The sequence below is a fragment of the Panthera pardus genome, unplaced genomic scaffold, assembly GCF_024362965.1.
Source record: "Panthera pardus isolate Hobbes unplaced genomic scaffold, ASM2436296v1 HiC_scaffold_1, whole genome shotgun sequence".
NCBI classification, from domain to species: Eukaryota; Metazoa; Chordata; class Mammalia; order Carnivora; family Felidae; genus Panthera; species Panthera pardus.
This window is the reverse complement of record NW_026526654.1, coordinates 90,025,952-90,048,000: the sequence shown is the minus strand read 5'-3', so window position 1 is coordinate 90,048,000 and position 22,049 is coordinate 90,025,952. Positions and strand designations below refer to the sequence as shown.

General features: G+C 35.7%; 1 protein-coding gene across 1 annotated transcript in view; it reads left to right on the top strand.

Moving 5' to 3' along the window:
• The window catches only part of ZMYM2 (zinc finger MYM-type containing 2), a 98,430-nt gene that overhangs the window by 16,072 nt on the left and 60,309 nt on the right, over positions 1-22,049 (top strand). The window contains exons 2-5 of the mRNA XM_053903881.1: positions 14,659-15,160; positions 15,422-15,515; positions 20,174-20,459; positions 21,979-22,046. Coding sequence (XP_053759856.1) covers positions 14,659-15,160; positions 15,422-15,515; positions 20,174-20,459; positions 21,979-22,046 — 950 coding nt within the window. The remainder of the gene's footprint in view (positions 1-14,658; positions 15,161-15,421; positions 15,516-20,173; positions 20,460-21,978; positions 22,047-22,049) is intronic.

The window sequence follows — 22,049 nt, the reverse complement described above, 5'->3', positions numbered from 1 at the left end:
CGGACACTCAGCTGACTGAGCCACCCAGGACCCCTCTTAAGTTTTTATTTAAATCCCAGTTAACATACAATGTAATATTAGTTTCAGGTGTGTGATGTAGTGATTCAACTCTCCTGTACGACACCTGGTGCTCACTATGACAAGTGCTCTCCTTAATCCCCATTACCTACTGAATCTCCCCCATCCACCTCCCTTCTGGTAACCATTAGTTGTCTATAGTTGAGAGTCTGTTTCTTGGTTTGCATCTCTCTCTCTTTTTTACCCTTTGTTTTGTTTCTTAAATTCTGCATATGAGTGAGAGCGTAGGTATTTGTCTTTCTCTGACTTATTTCCCTCAGCATAATCCTCCCTAGCTCCATCCATGTCCTCGCAAATGCCAAGGTTTCATTCTTTTTTTTTTATGGCTGAGTAATACTCCATTGTGTGTGTGTATAAAGATATGTATATGTATGTGTATGTGTGTTCATATACATACATACGTATATTTATATACATGTATATATATATACATATACACACACACCCACACCCCCCACAACTTCGTTATCCATTTGTCAATCAGTAGACACTTGGGCTGGTTTCATCATTTGACTGTTGTAAATAATGTTGCTATATAAACATTGGGGTGCATGTATGGCTTTGAATTAGTATTTTTGTATTTTTTGGGTAAATACCTAGTAGTGCAATTGCTGACTCGTAGGGTAGTTTTTAACTTTTTGAGGAATGTTTTGATCTTTGCCAATGTAAGCAAAAAGTGGTTTCCCTTTAGAATTTAAATTTGCATCTTATAAATATTTCAATATTTAAGAGCCACTGTATTTCTTTTTCTAGTGAACTGTGTTCTTGTTTTTTTTTTTTTTTTGCCCTTTATTCTCTTTGGTTGTTGGTTTTATCTTATTGACCATAGGATCTTTTTGTCTTGATTTTTTTTTTAGGATATGAGTTGCAAATAGTGCATCATTGTGGTATCCCCCCCCCCCCCCCCCCCCCCCGTAAATGTCTGGTAAAATAAAGGAATGTAAAATTTATCATTTTTTTCTTTTAAGTATACAGTTCAATGGCATTAAGTATACTTACAAATGTTTTGCGAAGATCACCATTATCCTATGTAGAACTTTTTCGTCATCCCAAATAAAAATTTTGTACTCTTTAAACAATAATACCCAGTACCCCTTTCCCCCACTTCCTGGTGACCTGTGTTCTATCTTTTTGTCTGTATTAGTAGGCACCTCAGATAAGTAGAACCATAAAACATTTGCCCTTTTTGTGTCTGAATTAGTTCATTTATCATAATTTTTTTCAAGGTTTTCTGTGTTGTAGCATGTATCAGACTTTTTAGGGCTGAATAATATTCTGTTGTGTGTACGTTTTGTTTGTCCATTCATTTGTTGACAGACTTTTGGGCAGTTTCCAGCTTTTGGCCATTGTGAATAATGCTGGTGTGAACATTGGTTCACAAGTATCTATAGGAGTCTCACGTTTCATTTCTTTTAGGTATATACCAGGAAGTGGAATTGACTGATCATATGTTAATTCTGCATATAACTTTTTGGGGAACCCTGAACTGTTCTCCATGGTGGCTGTACCCCATTTTACATGACTCTGGCCAGCAATGCAGAAGTGTCCAAGTTTTTTTCAGAAGTGTTCTAATTTTTGTGCATTTTTGCCTTGTTATTATTTATAAAAAAAAGAACTCCTTCCTAATTGCTGTGAAGTGGTTATTTTGTTTTTTTCCCTTATTTTGTTTTAAATTGCACAAAACACATATAAAATTTATTGTCTTAACCATTTTTAAGTGTATAGCTCAGTAGTGTATAGTTCAGATATCCACATTATCACACAGCGGATCCCCTGAACTTTTTCATCTTGAAAAACTGACACTGTACTCATTAAACAATTCCCTATGTATCCCTCTCCTAAGCCCCTGGTAACCACTCCTACTTCATATTTGTATGAATTTGGTTTGTTTAGATACTTCATGTAAGTGTGATCATACAGAATTTTGTCTTTTTTCACTTCATGTAATATCCTCACTATTCATCCATGTCATAGCACATAATAGGTTTTCCTTTCTTTTTATGGCTGAATAATATTCCATTGTATGTGTATATACACATTTTACTTAGCTATTCATCTGCCCATGAACATTTGGTTGCCACCTCCTGGCTATTTGTGAATAGTGCTGCCATGACTGTAAATGTGCAAAAATCTCTTGGAGATCCTGCTTTCGTTTCTTTTAGATGTATTTCCAGAATGGGGATTGTGGTATCATATGCTTATTCAGTTTTTAATTTTTTGAGTAACCTTTGTACTGTTTTCTATAGCTACTGTTCCTGTTTTAACCATCAATGCACAAGGCATCACATTTCTTCAACCAGCCAACCAACCAACTGACCAGTTGCCCCTCACCAACAATTACTACTTTTTGTTTGTTGTAGCCATCCTTATGGAAGTGAGATGATATCTTCTGGTTTTGATTTGCATTTCTCTAATTAATAATTTTGAGCATCTTTTCACGTGCTTATTGGTCATTTGTATATCTTTTTTTTTTTTTTTTTGGTATATCTTTAAGATACAGAAAGTACTTAAGTCTTAAGGCCCATTTTTAAATTGTTTTTGTTGTTGACTTGTATGAATTGTTTATATATTCTAGATACAAATCTCTTTATCAGATGTATGATTTGCAAATACTTTCTTTAGCATTTTTTGCACAGAAGTTCTAAATTGTTTTCAGCTTTACCAGTGAATTTTATAGTTTTTTTTTTAAGTTTATTTATTTGTAGAGAGAGACAGCATGAGCAGAAGAGGGACAGAGCGAGAGAGAGAGAGAGAGAGAGAGAGGGAGAGAGAATAGATCCCAAGCAGGCTCCATGCCCATTGCAGAGCCTGACCTGGGGCTTGAACCCATGAACTGTGAGATCATGACCTGAGCCAAAATCAAGAGTTGGATGCTTATTTGATTGAGCTACCCAGGCGCCCCTGAATTTTATACTTTCCATGTGTTTTCTTGTTATTTTTATTTTTTTTTCAATGTTTACTTATTTTTGAGAGACAGAGACAGAGTGTGAGTAGGGAAGGGGCAGAGAGAGAGGGAGACACAGAATTCAAAGCTGAGCTGTCCGCACAGAGCCCGACGCAGGGCTAGAACCCATGAACCGTGAGACCACGATCGGGCCGAAGTCCCGACTGAGTCCACGATCGGGCCCAACCGACTGAGCCAACCAGGCGCCCCTGTTTTCCTGTTATTATTAGTGCCCTTTTGTTTTAGATGAGAATTCTCTTTAACATGTCTTGTAAGGTCAGACTAGTGATGATGAACTCCAGCTTTTGTTAGTTTGGAAAATTCTTTATTGTTTTCAATCCTGATGGAAAACTTTACTAGGTAGAGTATTCTTGATTGTCAGTAGTTTTCTTTCAGCATAACATTTTTAATTTTGATGATGTCACGTTTATCTAGTTTTTCTTTTATTGCCTGTGTTTTTGATGTTTTGTATCCAGGAAATCATTAACAAGTCCAAAGTCATGAAACCTTTCCTTTATTTTAAGAGTTCTATAGTTTTAGTTCTTTAAATGTAGGTCCTTGATCCATTTTGAGTTAATTTTTTATATATGGTGTAAGGGTTCTGTTGCACCTTTTTTTTTTTTTTTTTTTGAAATGACCTTTATCATTGATTGATCTTGGCATTCTTGTGTATTCACCTGACTATCTGGAGATTTCTTTCTCGGCTCTATTGTTTGTCATTGGCCTATATATTTGTCTTTATGTCAGTACCAAGCTGTTTTAATGTACTGTAGTAGCTTTGTAATAAGTTTTGCAATCTGAAAGTGTCAGACCCCTCTAGCTTTGTTCTTTTTTTTCAAGATTCTTGTCCCTTGAGATCCACATGGATTTTAGGATGACACTCTGCAAAAAAAATTTGGGTTTTGATAGGGATTGCATTAAATCCGTAGATTGCTTTAGGTGTAATATCATCCTCTTCAGGTTAATCTTTTCATCCATGAACATGGTATATCTTTCCATTTATTTGTGTCTTTAATTTTCTTTTAGCAGCGTTTTGTAGTTTTCATAATACAAGTCTTTCAACCTCCTTGGTTAAATTTATTTCCATGTATTTTATTATTTTTGATGTTACTGTAAATGGAATTGTTTTCTTAATTTCCTTTATGGATTGTTCATTGTTAGTGTGTAGAAATGCAACTGATTTTTCATGTTGATTTTGTGTTCTGAAACTTTGCTTATGTTTTCAAAATACAAGATTATGTCATCTGCAGAAATGATTTTACTTTTTGCTTTTCCTATTTGGATGCCTTTTATTTCTTGCTTAATTGCTCTGGCCAGAACTTCCTGTACTATGTTGAATTAAAATGGTGAGAGTAGGCATCTGTGCGTTCTAATCTTAGAGGAAAGACATTCCATCTTTTACCATTGAGTGTGATGTCAGCTGTGGTTTTTTCCATATGTGGCCTTTATTATGTTGCAGAAGTTTCCTTCTCTTTGTAGTGTATTATTTCTATCATGAAAGCATGTTGTATTTTGTCACAAAACTTCTTTGCCTCAATTGGGATGATGATGTGTTTTTCCCCCCTTTCTATGTATTAATATGGTATATTATTTTGATTTTCTTACGTTGAATTACCCTTGCATTCTGGGATAAATCCCACATGGTCCTGATACATAATCTTTTTTATGCTTCTGATTTTCTCCTGTTTTGTTGGGGATTTTTGCATCTATATTCATAAGGAATATTGGTTTATGGTTTTCTTGTAATGTCTTTGTCTGGATTTGATATCAGAGTAATGCTGGCCTTGTAGAATAAATTTGGAAGTGTTCTCCCCTTCAGTTTTTTGGGGAAGAATTTGAGAGGGAGCAATGATAATTCTTTTTTTTTTTTTTAATTTTTCTTTTTCAACATTTTTTATTTATTTTTGGGACAGAGAGAGACAGAGCATGAACGGGGGAGGGGCAGAGAGAGAGGGAGACACAGAATCGGAAACAGGCTCCAGGCTCTGAGCCATCAGCCCAGAGCCTGACGCGGGGCTCGAACTCACGGACCGCGAGATCGTGACCTGGCTGAAGTCGGACGCTTAACCGACTGCGCCACCCAGGCGCCCCAATTCTTTAAATGTTTGGTAGAATTTATCAATGAAGTCATCTGTTCCTGGGCATTTCTTTGTTTGGAGATATTTGATGACTGATTTAATCTCCTTGCTTGTAGATCTGTCTAGGTTTTACATTATCTTATCCAATCTAATCTCTACACCCAGTGTGGAGCTTGAACTCACAACCTGGAGATCAAAAGTCTACCAAATGAGCCAGCCAGCTGCCCCTAGATTTTGTATTTCCTCCTAGGGTAAGTTTTGGCAGTGTGTGTATCTAGGAATTTAGCCATTTTATCTTGGTTATCTGATTTTGTTGGCATATAATTGTTCATTGTGCTCTCTTATAATTGTTTCTATAAAATCAGTAGTGATGTCTTACTTTAATTTCTGATTTTGATAATTTGAGATTTTCTTTTGCTTCATAGTCTAGCTAAATATTTAATTTTTTCAAAGAATCACCTTTTTGTTGATGTCTCTTTTTTTTTTCTCTATCTGTGCACTAATCTTTATTGCATTATTTCTGCTAGGCTTGGGTTTAGCTTGCAGATTCTGATTTCTTAAAGTATAAAAGTTATTGATTTCGGATATTTTTAAATGTAGGTGTTAATAGCTGTAAGTTTTCTGCTGAGCACTGCTGTCATTGCATTCCATATTTTGGTATGTTTGTGTTTTGTCTTGTAAATTATAGGAAAAAAGTACTCATAAATTAAAAGTACAGTAATACTGGCTTTCTGTTGATTTATGTAGGTAATTTCACTTACATTCTTTATTTCTTATGGCTTCAATTTATTCTGTAGTGTGTTTTTATTATTGCCTGAAAGGTAGCATTTCATGCAGGTAGTAACATTTCATGCAGGTAGTAAACTCCTGCTTTTGTTCTCCTGGAAATATCTTAATTTCTCCTTAATATTGGAGGAATTTTTTGCTGGATTTAGAATTGTTAGTTGACGTTTTGTGTTGTTGTTGATCACAATAAATATGTCATCTCACTAGCTTCTGGCATCCATGGTTTCTGATGAGAAATGAACTGGTAATCTAAATTATATTGAGCATTCATTGCACGTGATGAGTTACTTCTTTCTTAAAATTATCTATCTTTGGTGTCTATAATTTGATTATTATGTGTCTTGTTGTGGATATCTTTCAGTTTATCTGACTTGGAGTTTGTTGAGCTTGTTGGATGTGTGTCATCCAGCATTTGGGGCTTTTTTTTGCCATTATTTCCTCAAATATTTTTTCCTGTCCCTTTCGTTCTGTTTATGATACATATGTGGGTATGTTTGGTAATGTTTTGTAGATTCCTCAGGCTCCATTCATTTTTCTTCCCTTTTTCCCTTGCTCCTCAGACTGGATAGTTTCAGTTATTCTCTCTTCCAGTTTACTGATTCTTCTGCCTCTTAAGATCTGCTTAAGGGGGAGGGTCAGAGAGAGGGAGACACAGAATCTGAAACAGGCTCCAGGCTTCGAGCTGTCAGCACAGAGCCCGATGCGGGGCTCAAACTCACGGACTGCGAGATCATGACCTGAGCCGAAGTCGGCCGCTTAACGGACTGAGCCACCCAGGCGCCCCACTTGGTTACTTTTTATAATTTGTATCTGTTTGTATTTTCATTTTGATTATGCATTGTTTTCACATTTCCTTTTGTTCTCTGTCAATACTTTCCTTTAGCTCATTGAGCATATTTAAGATAGTTGATTTAATGTCTTTGACTACTTTTTCCAATGTTTGGGATTTTTCAGGGATGGTTTCTGTCAAATTCTTTTATTACTGTGAATAGGACATACTTTTTCTGTTTCTTTGTATGTTTTACAACATTCTGAGTATATTATGTGTAACTCTGGATGTCTGACTCTCCCAGTCTTCACAGATGGCTGAGTTTTTACTTGTTGAGGGATGGAGCCATTTGTTTTTGACTTTTTCTAAGTAACTTTTTAACAAAATGTATATTTCTTGTTGTGGTCCTTGAAGTTTCTGTTCCATTATTCCTATGGTGAACTAGTGACTGGACAAAAATTTCCTTAAGTATTGGGGTGGAAAAAAAATGAGATAAAGGGTCATGTCTCATTAGATAGATGCTTTTGGGAAAGCTGCTCCTGCCTATACAGATGAAACCAGGAGAAGATCTGCTCCAGACCACCCAAACACAGTCCCAAATTTGTAGAAGTTCCTCACTGCCAGTCCTCTGACAAGCCAGACTCTCCAGGAATGCAGGATGCTAACCCCATAGCCAAGTTGGGGTGAGGAATGGGGGATGGTTGCCGGCTCATGCATTTGCTCACTTGTGAATGATCAGCATTATCTTCCTCAGGCACTACCCTGGTGATTAATGAGTGTGTTCAGTGGGGTTTCAGGGATCTATAATTGGTTCCAGTCACTCTGTCCAGCTCAGTGGTTACTTGGGTGGAGGGACCCTTACCTAGAACTTCCCACTTTGCCATCTTGTTGATACCTGTCTTGATTTATTTTTCATATTGTACTTAAGAGGACCTATCACTTTGTTCCTCTGAAAATTTTGTGGTGATCGGGATACTTTTTACCTTATGACACTTGAATATTAACTACAAGTTTAACTTTACTTGTAATTTAGTCATTTAAAAACTTTATTAGGTGTTAAAAGAATTTTACCTTTTTGAGGCATTCAGTCATGATGAATCCATGCTGTTCTGTTTTTCCTCTTCTAACATTTTTTATTGTAAATTTATGTTGTCTTCATTTTATTTTACTTATTTATTTTTTTTTACATTTTATTTATTTTTGAGGGAGAGAGAGCACAGGTGGGCCACCTTGAGGTGCAGAGAGAAAGGGAGACACAGAATCTGAGGCAGGCTCCAGGCTCTGAGCTGTCAGCACAGAGCCCGATGCGGGGCTCGAACTCACAAACCGTGAGACCATGACCTGAGCTGAGCCGAAGTTGGACACCCAACCGACTGAGCCACCCAGGCACCCCTCTTTATTTTATTTTATATATTTTTAAATATAATGTATTGTCAAGGTAGCTAACATACAGAAGTAAAACAATTTCCTCATTGTAAAATAGCTAATTAGAATTGACTCGGTGCAGAAAAGTGCCTAATGATATAGGCTTTATATAGATAATGTAGAAGTGGTCAACTTTTAATCAGATTTAAATCAGATTTAATCAGGTCAACTTTTAATCAGATAAAAGGAGTAAATTAAGTGTTTGGTGGTTGAAACATTCTCAGTGACATATAGAGGTGGCGAAATTTATTTATAGTCTAGGATTTGGGAACAGTTGTTATAGTTGAGTACTTACTCTGTTTTTGAGAAGTTGATTACTGCAGAGAACTAACTGGTAAAGAAAGTTCTATTCTCTGCTCCACTGTTTTCTTCCGAGAAGAATGAATTGGTACCTAGCAGCCAGCCACCAGAGGGAAGTCAGTTCTAGCTTTTCTGTCTTGGAAATGGTCTTCTGTTTTAGGTGTGCTAAAACCATAGAAAGGATCCAGAGAACTCATTAAAACTGCATTAAAAGCATTAAAAGCTTTTAACTGCATCAAAAGCCTATACATTTCATATCATAACATCAATAGATTTATGCCTTATTCCTCTGAAAATTGTTACCTTGATGAGGATATTTCCTGCCTTATGGCACATGAATATTAACTGCAAATTAAAGTTCATTTGTTTTTTTAAATCCCCTTTTAGCCTGGCACTTGGGCTTGATACCTCTTTTTTTTTTTTTTTTTTAATTTTTAATGTTTCTTTATTTTTGAGAGAGACAGATACAGAACATGAGAGGGGGAGGGGCAGAGAGAGAGGGAGACACAGAATCCGAAGCAGGCTCCAGGCTCTGAGCTGTCAGCACAGAGCCCAATGCGGGGCTCGAACCCATGAACTGTGAGATCATGAACTGAGCCGAAATCGGACGCCCAACCATCTGAGCCATCCAGGTGCCCCAGGCTTGATATTTCTTCTTTTGGATACTTGCATATTTTGAATATTGAGTTGGTTTTTGTGTTACTGAATTTTTTATTAATAAGAACTGTGCTATATTATTTTATTGTTTAATATTTAATTACATATTGGATATCATGAATATTCAAATCCTGACATCTAACTTCTTGTCTGTGGTCTTGGGCAACTTAGCTTTGAAGATGATAATGATTATTTTTTTAAGTAAGCTCTAGGCCCAACGTGGGACTTACACTTACATCCCTGGGATCAAGAGTTGCATGATCAACCAGCTGAGCCAGCCAGCACCTCTTGTTTTTAGATCTGTATAAAGAAGACAAAGTGATTTCCTTCATGGATTTGCTTTAACATGAAGATTTGGCTCATAACAAGCATCAAATAAATGTTAAATATTACTGGATGGATGTACTAATTTTTAAAAAATTTCATTGAGTTATGAAAATTTTGAATCAATGTTATTCAGCATATTTCAACTTTTAATACCTTCTATAGAGTGGTAATGTTAAAATTTTTTTTGATGTTTACTTAAATTTATGTGAAGGTTTCCCTTAGCATAGATTATTGTTTTACCATGAAGAAGTCTTCCTTAGTGAGGAACTGTTTTAGAGTAATGGTGTATATATATTTTAGTTTTTGGAAATATTTAAAACATCTTAGAGTGTGGAATGGTAATTTGTAGATCTTTGTGAAAGGCAAGTAGTCACCCCTTACAGTTTTAGATACAATTATCCATTTTCTTTAAAGCAGATATAAATGTATCTTCTGCCATTTTTCAGTATTAGCATGTCATCCACACTGGTGCACATACAGCTCTTGCTCTCAGAGCAATGATTTTGAGACTGGTTTTGGAATTCACCTTTTGTTTTTTTTTTAATTTTTTATTTTTTTAAATTTACATTCAAATTAGTTAGCATATAGTGCAACAATGATTTCAGGAGTAGATTCCTTAGTGTCCCTTACCCACTTAGCCCATCCCCCCCCAACCCCTCCAGTAACCCTCAGTTTGTTCTCCATATTTATGAGTCTCTTCTGTTTTGTCCCCCTCTCTGTTTTTATATTATTTTTGTTTCCCTTCCTTTATGTTCATCTGTTTTGTCTCTTAAAGTCCTCATATGAGTGAAGTCATATGATTTTTGTCTTTCTCTGACTAATTTCACTTAGCATAATACCCTCCAGTTCCATCCACGTGGTTGCAGATGGCAAGATTTCTATTTGATTGCCGAGTAATACTCCCTTGTATATATAGACCACATCTTCTTTATCCATTCATCCATTGATGGACATCTGGGCTCTTTCCATACTTTGGCTATTGTTGATAGTGCTGGGGACACATGGGGTGCATGTGTCCCTTCGAAACAGCACACCTGTATCTCTTGGATAAATACCTAGTAGTGCAATTGCTGGGTCATAGGTTAGTCCTATTTTTAGTTTTTTGAAGAACCTCCATACTGTTTTCCAGAGTAGCTGCACCAGCTTGCATTCCTATGGAATTCAGCTTTATACATAGTACTTGAATTCTGATGTCTTGGAACCATGGGTAGTTTTAATGTATTGAAGTATGGCTTTATTATAGAAAAGTTAAAATCTATTTTATCTAACTCAGAAGAGGTTTTTGTCACAGTTAAATGAAAATACAATAGCCATTCCTATAAAATACTGTTTGTTACTACAAACATTTCATTACTATGTTAAATAGGATGTGATGCCCTCTGGAAACTAAACTTGGTTTAAGTAAGATGCTTAATGGTTAGAGAATAGCAGAGTAGATATCAAATAAGGGATCAGAATTTTATAAGTAAAGGTTACTTAAAAATAACTCTGGTAATCAAAGTTAACATAGGGGTTTTTGCCTTCTTGCCTTTCCACAAATATTTGGGAAAACTGAGTGTATACTCTGTGCCCAGGCACTGTTTTAGACATGCAGTGAGAAGAGCAATTAGTTATGGTCTATCCAGTGTTTTCATAAAATGGTTGATATACCCCTGTTTAATGTCTATGAAAAGTGCTTAACCTGTATTCCTCTTGTATCTGGTGATAATTCCTTCATCTTTAACTAACGCTTTATCAACTTTTTATTATTTTCTGTTACTGACTCCTGTCTTCCCCATTATTTATTTTTAAAAAACATTTATTTATTTAAATAATCTCTACACCCAATGTGGGACTCGAACTCATCACCCCAAGATCAAGAGTCACATGTTCCTCTGATTGAACCAGCCAGGTGCCTGTTTTTTCCATTATTCATTCAGGTGCTTAGCTGCCTGAAATTCTTTTTAGATTAATGTTGACTCTTAGTACAATTTTGTGGGACTCCTGCATGGCTCAGTCAATTGAGTCTTGATTTTGTCTCAAGTCATAATCCCAGGATCATGGAAATGAGCCCTGTGTTGGGCTCTGTGCTGAGCATGGAGCCTGCTTGGGGTTCGTTCTCTCTCTCTCTCTCTCTCTCTCTCTCTCTCTCTCTCTTTCTCTTTCTCTGTCCCTCTACCTCTCTACCCCTCTGCCTCTCTCCTCTGCTTGTGTGCTCTCTCTCTCTCTCTAAAAAATATAAATCTGAAGTGCGACTTGTTGGTCACCTCTCTTACTCAGACTCCCTGCTTCTCCCATAAGCAATGTCTATCAGTATAGTGTGATCCTTACAGAGTTTTTTTTCATGAATTTACATAAAAGTTATGTACTTTAGGAAAAATAGAATATGTGTGTGTATGGGTTTTTGGGGAATGCATAACGTTGTAGTAATAATACTCTGTTTTCTTGTAACTGTTTGTCGGTCCACAGTAATCTTACTGATCTTTTCATGTTAGTAAGATCTGCTTTTTAAAAAACCCTAATCTGTTCAATTTTTTTCCATCTCCTGTCGTCACCTTTGTTTTCAGCTACCATCATCTCTCAATTGGATCAATGGCCTTCTAGGTGGTTTCTTTGCCTCTAGTCTTGCCTTCTCATCCATTTTCCACATAGCAGCCCGGGAGATGTATTAAAAACATAAGTGACATGTTAACCTTTTCGTGGAAACACTGCAATGTTTCAACCTGTTACAGTAAAATCCAAACTTGTGTTTAAAATTCATGATTTCTGATTGCAGGGATGTGTTTTGTTTGTTGATTCCCACTCTCCCCCCACCGCCCTCAGGTGTCCAGATCAGTGTCTTGTGCATACTAGGTTGGATGCTTTGTAAATCTTTGTTGAATGCAGTTAATGAATTAACTTGTTGGCATTGGAAGCTTGTTCTGTGCATGTTTTTATATCTCCTACAATTCTTCCCTACCTTGTTCAGCCACATTGGTCTTTATTTTATTGCTTGGATTCACCAGCTTCATTGCCTTCAGACTTGAATGTAGGAATGCCCTTCCTACAATTTTGCCAAGTGGAATCTTTCTTGTCATTCCAGATTTCAGTGTAAATGTCACCTGGCCAAAGAGGTCTTCTCTGATAACTCTATTACCGATTTGTTGTTAAAAACTTTAAATTTTGCTTTAAAAACAAGTGAGAAATTGTGTTCAAAAATTAAGAAAAACAATGAAATATACAATGAACAATTTCTCTATCCCTCTCCTTGTTACTCCATCTGCCAAAGTGATATGTATAGTAGTGTCATCTTCATTGTTTCAGAAGCTCTTTATAGCAAAATAAGCAAATGGCAGCATATATGAAGTAGTAAATGTTCTTAAACCACCCTTTTTTGTTTTTTATTTTTTTAAACCGGGCTAAGGGACTTTATTAGAGAAAGAGGATTACAAAAGACTCAAGAGTTGGCCTTGGGGCTCTTGAACCAGTCTTTTAAGACTTGTACAACCACTGTTTTCTCACCATCTCAGAAAACCTACTCTATGAAAATTAGGCTACCATGTATAAACCACTTCAAATTCCCATCCACCTTGTCTCCAAATTAACCTACACCCCCCGTCCCTTTTTTTTTTTTTAACCTACAATCTATATCCACCCTTTATCCTCTGCCTCTTCTATATTTTCTTTCCTGTTTAGTCACTGAAACTAAGGTGATTGATGTTCAAGATTAGTTCTGCTACCACCTGTGTCCATGACCTCATCTTCTCCCATTGCTCAAGAACTTACCTTCTTTCTTTTCTGGCTCTTCACTGTTAACTCCTTGCAGTCTCTTTGGCTTCAGCATAGCCCTGCATATTTATCAGGAGCTCAGAAAATAATTGGTTGAATACAGCAGAGTAATGAAGAGTTTGGACTACTGAGTTATAAAGACCTGGGGATGCATTTTAGCTGTGTGACTTTGGCAGGTTAATTAGCATCTCCAAGACATAAATTCTTCTTCATTAAAATGGGACAGAAATTATAACTATTATCAAGTGTTATATTGGAGATATAACTAGGAAGTGTAGTATATATAATTCCTGTGGCCATTGTAACAAATTACCATAACCTTGGTGGCTTAAAACAATAGAAAATTTTTGCTCTCATAATTCTGGAGGTCAGAAGTTGGAAATCAGTGACACAGCGATCAAATCAAGGTGTCAGCAGGGCCAGGCTTCCTCTGGAAGCTTTGGCAGAGAATCCATTCCTTGCCTCTTCTACATTCTGGTGACTGCCAACATCCCTTGGCTGCATCACTTCAGTCGCTGATCTGCCTCTATGCCTGTAATCTCCTTTTACCTCCCTTTGCAAACTGGTGCATTTAGGGCCCACCTAGCTAATCTGTTTCTAAATTCTTGACCTTAATCATATCTGCAAAGACCCTTTTACCACCATATAAGGTAACATTTACAGGTTCCAGGGATTGGGATCTGATATCTTTGAGGGCCATTATTCAGCCTGATACATGGATATAAAGCATACATCAATAGTGCCTGGCAAATAAGGATTTAAGCTTTCTGGATAAGGTCAACAAGGATTTCAGATTCTCAGAAGGATTCGATTATATAGTTGTAAGGGGGCCAGGGAATATGAAAAAAAAGGGATTAAAAAAAGATGAGGCAAGGGAAATTAGGGATTAGATCATGTCAGCTTATTCAATACAGTAGATACATAGGATAAATGTATAGAGAAGGGATTTTTATTGTATAGAGAAGGTTTTTGTTATTTTCCTGTTCAAACGTATATTGAAGGATTTATCCATGTTTCCAATGGTAAAGTTTATAGCTTAAATAGTATGGTAGAAAGGAGGTGGTGGAAGTGGGAATATACTACATATCATTACTGAAAATGGGAGGATTACCTTTTTATATTGCAAGAGGTTCCCATGGAGACTATATGAAATTTAGTGAATGACATCATAGAATGGATACCAAATTTTTCCTTTATTAAATAAGAATTGTCATTTAGAATAAAAAAGAAAATTATCTTTAAAAAGTTCTTTCAGGGGTGCTGTGGGTGGCTCATTTGGGCGTCTGACTCTTGATTTTGGCTCAGGTCATGATCTCATGGTTTGTAAGGCTGAGTCGCACGTCAGGCTCTGCATGGACAGTGCTGAACGTGCTTGGGATTGTCTCCCCCCCCCCCGCCCCGTGCTTACATGTGCTCACATCCTATCTCAAAATAAACACATAAACTTTAAAAATAAAAACCAAATAAATAAATAAATCTTTCAGTTAGAAAAGCAAAAGATTATACTGACATTTGTTTTCTTTTTCTTCTTTCCATCTCCTTGACAGGTTTTTTGGCATGGACACAGGTTCAGTGGGAGGATTAGAATTGACTGATCAGACTCCTGTTTTATTAGGGAGTACGGCCATGGCAACTAGTCTCACCAATGTAGGAAATTCATTTAGTGGTCCACCTAATCCTTTAGTTTCTAGATCTAATAAATTTCAAAACTCATCAGTGGAAGATGATGATGATGTTGTTTTTATCGAACCCGTACAACCTCCCCCACCTTCTGCACCAGTGGTAGCTGATCAAAGGACTGTAACATTTACATCATCAAAAAATGAAGAACTACAAGGAAATGATTCCAAAATTCTTCCATCCTCAAAAGAGTTGGCTTCTCAGAAGGGAAGTGTAAGTGAGACAATTGTCATTGATGATGAAGAGGACATGGAAACAAATCAAGGGCAAGAGAAAAATTCCTCCAATTTTATTGAACGGAGACCTCCTGAATCTAAAAACAGAACCAATGATGTGGATTTCTCCACTTCCAGTTTTTCAAGAAGTAAGGTAAATGCAGGAATGGGTAATAGTGGTATCACCACAGAACCAGACTCTGAAATTCAGATTGCTAATGTTACAACCTTAGAAACAGGTGTAAGCTCTGTGAATGATGGCCAATTAGAAAATACTGACGGGCGAGATATGAACTTAATGATTACACATGTAACATCCCTGCAGAATACCAACTTGGGAGATGTCTCTAACGGACTGCAGTCAAGTAATTTTGGTGTTAATATACAAACATACACCCCATCTTTAACTTCACAGACCAAGACTGGAGTAGGACCTTTTAATCCTGGTAGAATGAATGTGGCAGGAGACGTATTTCAGAATGGAGAATCTGCAACTCATCATAATCCTGGTAAGCAGTACGTGATCTACCCCATGTAAACGAATTTATTTGCTTGCTCCTTTTTTTATTGTAGTAATTGGTACTACCTCGGTTAGTTTACTCATGTAAGTTAAGTTAACTCTATTGACTTGTAAGTTTGAAATTTTAGCTGATAAGAGATGTAAAACCGGGGCGCCTGGGTGGCGCAGTCGGTTAAGCGTCCGACTTCAGCCAGGTCACGATCTCGCGGCCCGTGAGTTCGAGCCCCGCGTCAGGCTCTGGGCTGATGGCTCGGAGCCTGGAGCCTGTTTCCGATTCTGTGTCTCCCTCTCTCTCTGCCCCTCCCCCGTTCATGCTCTGTCTCTCTCTGTCCCAAAAATAAATAAAAAACGTTGAAAAAAAAAAATTAAAAAAAAAAAAAGAGATGTAAAACCATGTATTTCTCTGCAGATTATTAGAAAATCATAGAAATTTATGTCTAAAAGATTGGAGAAAAATGCCTTTTACATTAACTAACACTGAAGTCTAACAGTTTGGCATCTTACTTGTCATGTAATTACTTTTTGCTAATACAATTTTAGTTCTGTCTAGTAGTAATGTGTAAATAGTGAAAAGAAGATAAACACACTTATGTAACAACCTAGTATTGTATAATGGGCACATTTAGATTTGTTTTTACTTTACTTGTGTTTAATTTTGACTCTTATCGGATTTTAATTTTTTCTTACTAGCATTTTATATTTTAATATTTGAAGGCTGGTAAATTTTGCAACTATCTGAAAAATTTTTCTTTAGACAGTTTTGCTCTGTGAAAACATTAAAAAGAGAAGTTACAAGAACTCTGGCTTTTTGATGACCATGTCTTTGTATGTCCCTTTATCTTTCACCTCTGCCCCTAAACCTTTATATGTCTGTCTTTCTCATATATCCTTCTTTCTGTTTCTCTCATTTTTTCATCCTTTTAGGCTTATTAGCAACTTTATCAGCCTAGAAATTGTGGAGAATAATAAAGAATGACTAAAGCTTAGTGTAGAATGCTGTAAAATGCTGGTCATTTTTCCTTTTTACTTATTTTTTTTGGTTATGAGTGATATTTAATTGTTGAAGAATGTTTGGAAAATCTGTAATTAAATCCCTGATAGTATTTTATTAACTGAAGATTACCGCGTCAGTCCTTTGAGTGGTTTTCTTTCAGTCTTTTTCCTTTGCATTATCACTTGGTTGACATGCAACTCTGAATAATTTTGCTTCCTGTTTTTTTCCCATTTTAATATTATGTTGTATTTTCTCATACCAATAACATTTATATACAAGTTTTAATGACTGCATAGTGGATATGGATATATCATTCCCATATTTGGTGTTTACAGTTTCCCATATTTTACTATTATAGATTTATGATGAACATCTTTGTTCAAATTTCTCATTATTTCTTTAGAGTATATTTCTAGAAATGAAGTTACAAGGCCAAAGGATATCACTGTCCCTATCCTTCCAAAGACTTTTGGTTGAAAAAAAATCTATCTGGTTTATAATGACTTTGGAAGAAATAATGTTCCTTATTATTCAATTTGTAAAATATCTGATGCCTTCCAAGACCCTTTCCCTCTATGTGTGTATATGTATTTTCGTAGGCAAGTCTGGGTATGGGCATGTATCTGTGAGTTTGTATGAGCATTTTAAAGTTGTAGAAATATATTGTCATATTGCCGTCCAGAAAAGTCTTACAAACTTACACGTCAGCTGTCTATATGTTAGTTTCTTTCTCATTGTAACTTTCAGGCTCAAATAAAAGTTTAAGATGCTAATGCTCAAATTAATTTGAAAATAAGTATTTTGTCTTTATTGTAATTATAAATATTTTTAAAACATAAGTATGAGGAAGGAAATAATCTCACCATTGAGAGTAGTACATTTAATTCTAACCTGAGATCATAGTTTAGGTATTGTTTTGTAAACTCTTTCTTCCTACTGCCCCTTTAAATACCTAACAAAGCATCTTGAACTTTTGACCATATCAAGTCTATATGTTTGATTTATTCTCTATTTAGCTTGGTTCCAGTTTTCACTATTTAAATAACTCTTAAGGATATTTTTATGCCTGTATCTTGAAATACTTACTTCTTTAGGGATATTGTTGAGTCAAAGGGGCATATCATTGTAAGAATTGTGTTTTTGGGGGTGCCTGGCTGGCTCATTTGTATAGTGTGTTACTCTTGATCTTGGGGTTATTGGTTCGAGCCCCATTTTGGATGTAGAGATTACTTAAGAAAAATAAAAAATAAAAAATCTTAAAAAAAAACCCCAATTGTGTTCCTTTTTACTCAAGCTCTTATACAAGGGAATGTATACTACTTATCAGAAAAAAACTGAACAGATATACCTGTTTGCTCTTTTGTTTCTGAATTAGCTCTTGTTGTTAAATGTGCTGTTTTTATTAGTAATAGGGAGTTATAAAATCTTGGCTATTTATACTAGCTTTCAGACTAATTGTGATTTGGGCAAATTAAACTGCTGCCCCCTGATGTCCTTTGAATAAAATAGAAGGTTTAGACAAAACTTACCTTCCTAAAAATATTTTCATGTTGGAAGATGTGAAAATTTGGTAGCAGAAATATATAAGAACTGAAAAATAGATAAATGGAGACATATTATTTATACAGGGTCTAAAACTAAATTAGAAAAAAAAGTATGCCTTTTTTTTCAAAATCAAGTTAATAGATGCCCTTAAATTTAACTCATTTCTTTAAGAATATGTTCAAGTGATAAACCTGCAAAATTGAGCATATGTTCAAATACAAGTTTTGATTGGAGGGCCTTCATAAGGTGGAATTTTCAATTAGTGACTACAGTTGGCTCTTAAAAACATAGTAAGGGTTAAGAGTGTCAACTTCCCCTCTCTCCCCACCCCCTATGCACTTGAAAATCCATATGTAATTTTTTGACTCCTCCAAAACATAACTACTAGTAGCCTTCGGGTTTTGTTTTGTTTTGTTTTGTTTTTAACTAGTAGTCTACTGTTGACTGGAAGCCTTACTGATAACAGCATGTATTTTCTGTATGATATGTATTATATACTGTATTCTTATAGTAAACTAAGCTAGAGAAAAGAATGTTATTAAGAAAATCATAAAAAAATACTTTTACAATACTGTACTATAAAAAAATCTGCATATAAGTGGACTCACTTAGTTCAAAGCCATGTTGTTCAAGAGCCAACTGTATTTTCTTTGTAGTCATTAATATATGTATCTATTTATTAAAACTGGTCTATTACCCTGATCATAGCAGAATAACAGGATTCCAGAATGCACTGTTTATTCAACGTATGAAGTATAATTTTGTGGAGAGGGTATTACGGACTAAGGTAAAATTTCAGTAGCAGTGTTATGTAGCCCCTTGAAATAATTATATTGATGGACTGGGTCAGAACCAGGAAATCTCCCTCTTCAAGGTTTTGAAAATAAAGAAGTTTCCCTGAGCTCTAGATAAATTTGTACTTCCTGTGGAAGGAAAAAGACCGTTGTTTTTCATATAGAAGGGTAACTTTTTATGTATGGAAGTTGAAAATTTGGAATAACCTAGAAAAGAAAAAAATTACTAGAGACAATCGTAGAATTTAGAAATGGTGGCCTGTAAAGTTTCAAAAGGAAAAAAGGTTACGGTATTGATAGTGTAGTGAGAGATCTGTGGAGCAGTAACTAGTGTAGTAAGCAGGAGACTTTCTGCTAAGTACCAGCTTAAGAGAGAAAAAATAAATTCTGCACTCTACTGTTAATGTTGCACATATCTTTTAATTCTGTGCTCTGCTGAAACTGTTTGCAGTAAGACCGTAATAATGATGTGGGATGAGTCACTATATGTTGGCTTATCATTTCTGTGTAACACTCTAATTTCTTTGGTATTATGTGGTCTATTTAGAGGCCATGGAACTAGACATGGGAAAAGCTGTTTTTATTTTTAAAAATGTTTATTTATTTGAGAGAGAGAGCGCGCGCATGCATGCGTGCAGGTACGTGAGTGGGGAGAAGCAGAGAGAGATGGGGAGAGAGAGAATCCCAAGCAGGCTCCACGCTCCGTGCGGAGCCCTACGTGGGGCTCTGTCTCAGGATTGTGAGATCATGATCTGAGCTGAAATCAAGAGTTGGATGCTTAAGCAACTGAGCCACCCAGGCACCTTGGAAAAAGCTGTTTTTGAAAAGGTGTTTTGAATATAATCGTATATACAGCTTATCAGACCTGTATTTGTCAAGTGTTTGGCCAAAATTTTATTATAACTTTCATTATCAACTTTTATGTTTATGTATGTGTTCCTTACTTAAAGGAATATTCTGTAAATTCTTGTTTAATCAATAATGGCTAATATTTTTTAATGCTTCCTCTATGCTACTTACTATGTTTTATTGCATGTATTATCTTATTTAATGTTACCATTCCTATGAGGTTGGTACCATTTCCAGTTTAGAGAAGAGTTAGGTACAGAATTTAACTTTCCAGTTTAGTAGGTGGAGTCTAAATGTCAACTAGGCATTCTTAGTCCTTGGGTTTTTACCTCTCTGCTACATTGCTGCCTTATTAATGTCTTAAACTTGTACAGGATGGGAAGTTAAAACTGTTTCTTTGATAGAGATCCCAATGTGTATAAATACCTGTTTCATTTATTCTTTCTTGTGCATTTTGTTTTTAAGATTCTTGGATTTCCCAGTCAGCTTCATTTCCTCGTAATCAGAAACAACCAGGGGTGGATTCTTTATCACCAGTGGCCTCACTTCCTAAACAGATTTTCCAGCCTTCTGCACAGCAACAACCCACTAAACCAGTTAAAGTCACTTGTGCAAACTGTAAAAAACCTTTACAGAAGGGACAGACGGCTTATCAACGAAAAGGATCAGCTCATCTCTTTTGTTCTACCACCTGCCTTTCTTCCTTCTCTCACAAGCCTGCTCCAAAGAAACTTTGTGTTATGTGTAAAAAGTAAGGTTTACCTTTCTCCTCTTCTTTTTTTTTTTAAATGAAGTACAGTTGATACACAGCGTTACATTAGTTTCAGGTGTACAATATAGTGATTGGACAAGTCTCTAAGTTATGCTGTGCTCACCACAAGTGTAGGTAAGGTTTACCTTTCAGCATAATTCCATGTGGTTGAATATTGGTGGTATATAATTTTAGGAAAATTCTGAGTCTTAGAGGCAAATTATGATGTTTGAAAAATTGGTAAGCTAGTTGTTTGAATCTTAAAGCAAAACTCAGATTTGCAGTGGCTTTGGAGGATTCCCTACTACCACTGCGTGGCTGATGATTAAAACGCTTCTTACTTGGATAGGGTTTGGGGTTGATTTAGATACCAGGCCCTTGTAATTAATTTTGGCTCTGATCTCCATTGAACTCTTTGAATTTGTCAAAATGCATGTTTATTTGCATTATTAATTATCAGAATTGTAGCCAGATAAAATTGTTTTGCAATTTATATCACATTAAAATAAGTCAAATTTTGTACTATCTTCATATTAAGATTATTTTAAATTGGCAAGTCTTTGGATTTTATGTTTTTATGTTAGTTTTGAACATTCAGTCATTACAATGGCCAGTGTTTTAAGACTCAAGTACCAGTTTTTGGATAGCTTTGGGAAGAGACAGTTCTTTCTTACACTATTTTTTAGGTCTTGCTTCACTAGTTAAAAATAGTGGAATATGGTATATTATGTGCACGGTCGAACCAGGTGGGCTTTCCTTCTGTGCCATCTCTTGGAGCGGCCCAAATTTGGGAAGATAGTTTAGATCTTAGAACTTTGGAAAGGTTCTCTGTACAAGTTTAATAAATGCAAGTATTGGAACGGTTACATAGTTTTTAGATTGCTTTACAGTAGTAGACTTTTACATACTGTAGTATGGGATCTTGAAATTCAGAATTTCATTAAAGGAAAACTTCACAGGTCATCACTTTTGTTTCCTACCATTTCGAATTGCATTACAGAGCTGTACAGAATGGTAGGTGGGGTCCTTTTGGGTTATGGCTATAGGGGTGTACCTAAATAAGTTCATATATCCTCTCTAGAATATATGTCATATTTCCGTGACCTAGATCGTTCCAAGTTTTCTACTTACCTATGGGAAAGGAATTGACTAGGTGTTATAAGTTTGTATCTCAGGAAATTAGGCTTTGATGTTAAACTCCATATAAATAGTAACAACTGATTTTTTTAATTTCTATTTTTTAAAGTGTTTCCAATGTCTGAAAGCCTTGTTAAGGAGTTTGAAGACAAATTGGGTACTGACAAAGATTTAATAGTATGAAATCATTTTGGTTCCTTATCTTCTGTGTTCCCATTTTATTGCCAAGAGTTTTTAAATAGTAAACGTGATTTAATGGATCTAAAAATGGTGTTTGATTCCCAGGGTAAAATCTGTGGAAATTAGAAATGTTAATTATTACTCTTACGTTTGATTTTTTTTTAAATACAAGTTGACTTTAAGCTGTTCACTTACTTTTCAGAGATATAACTACGATGAAAGGAACTATTGTTGCTCAAGTGGATTCAAGCGAATCCTTCCAGGAATTCTGTA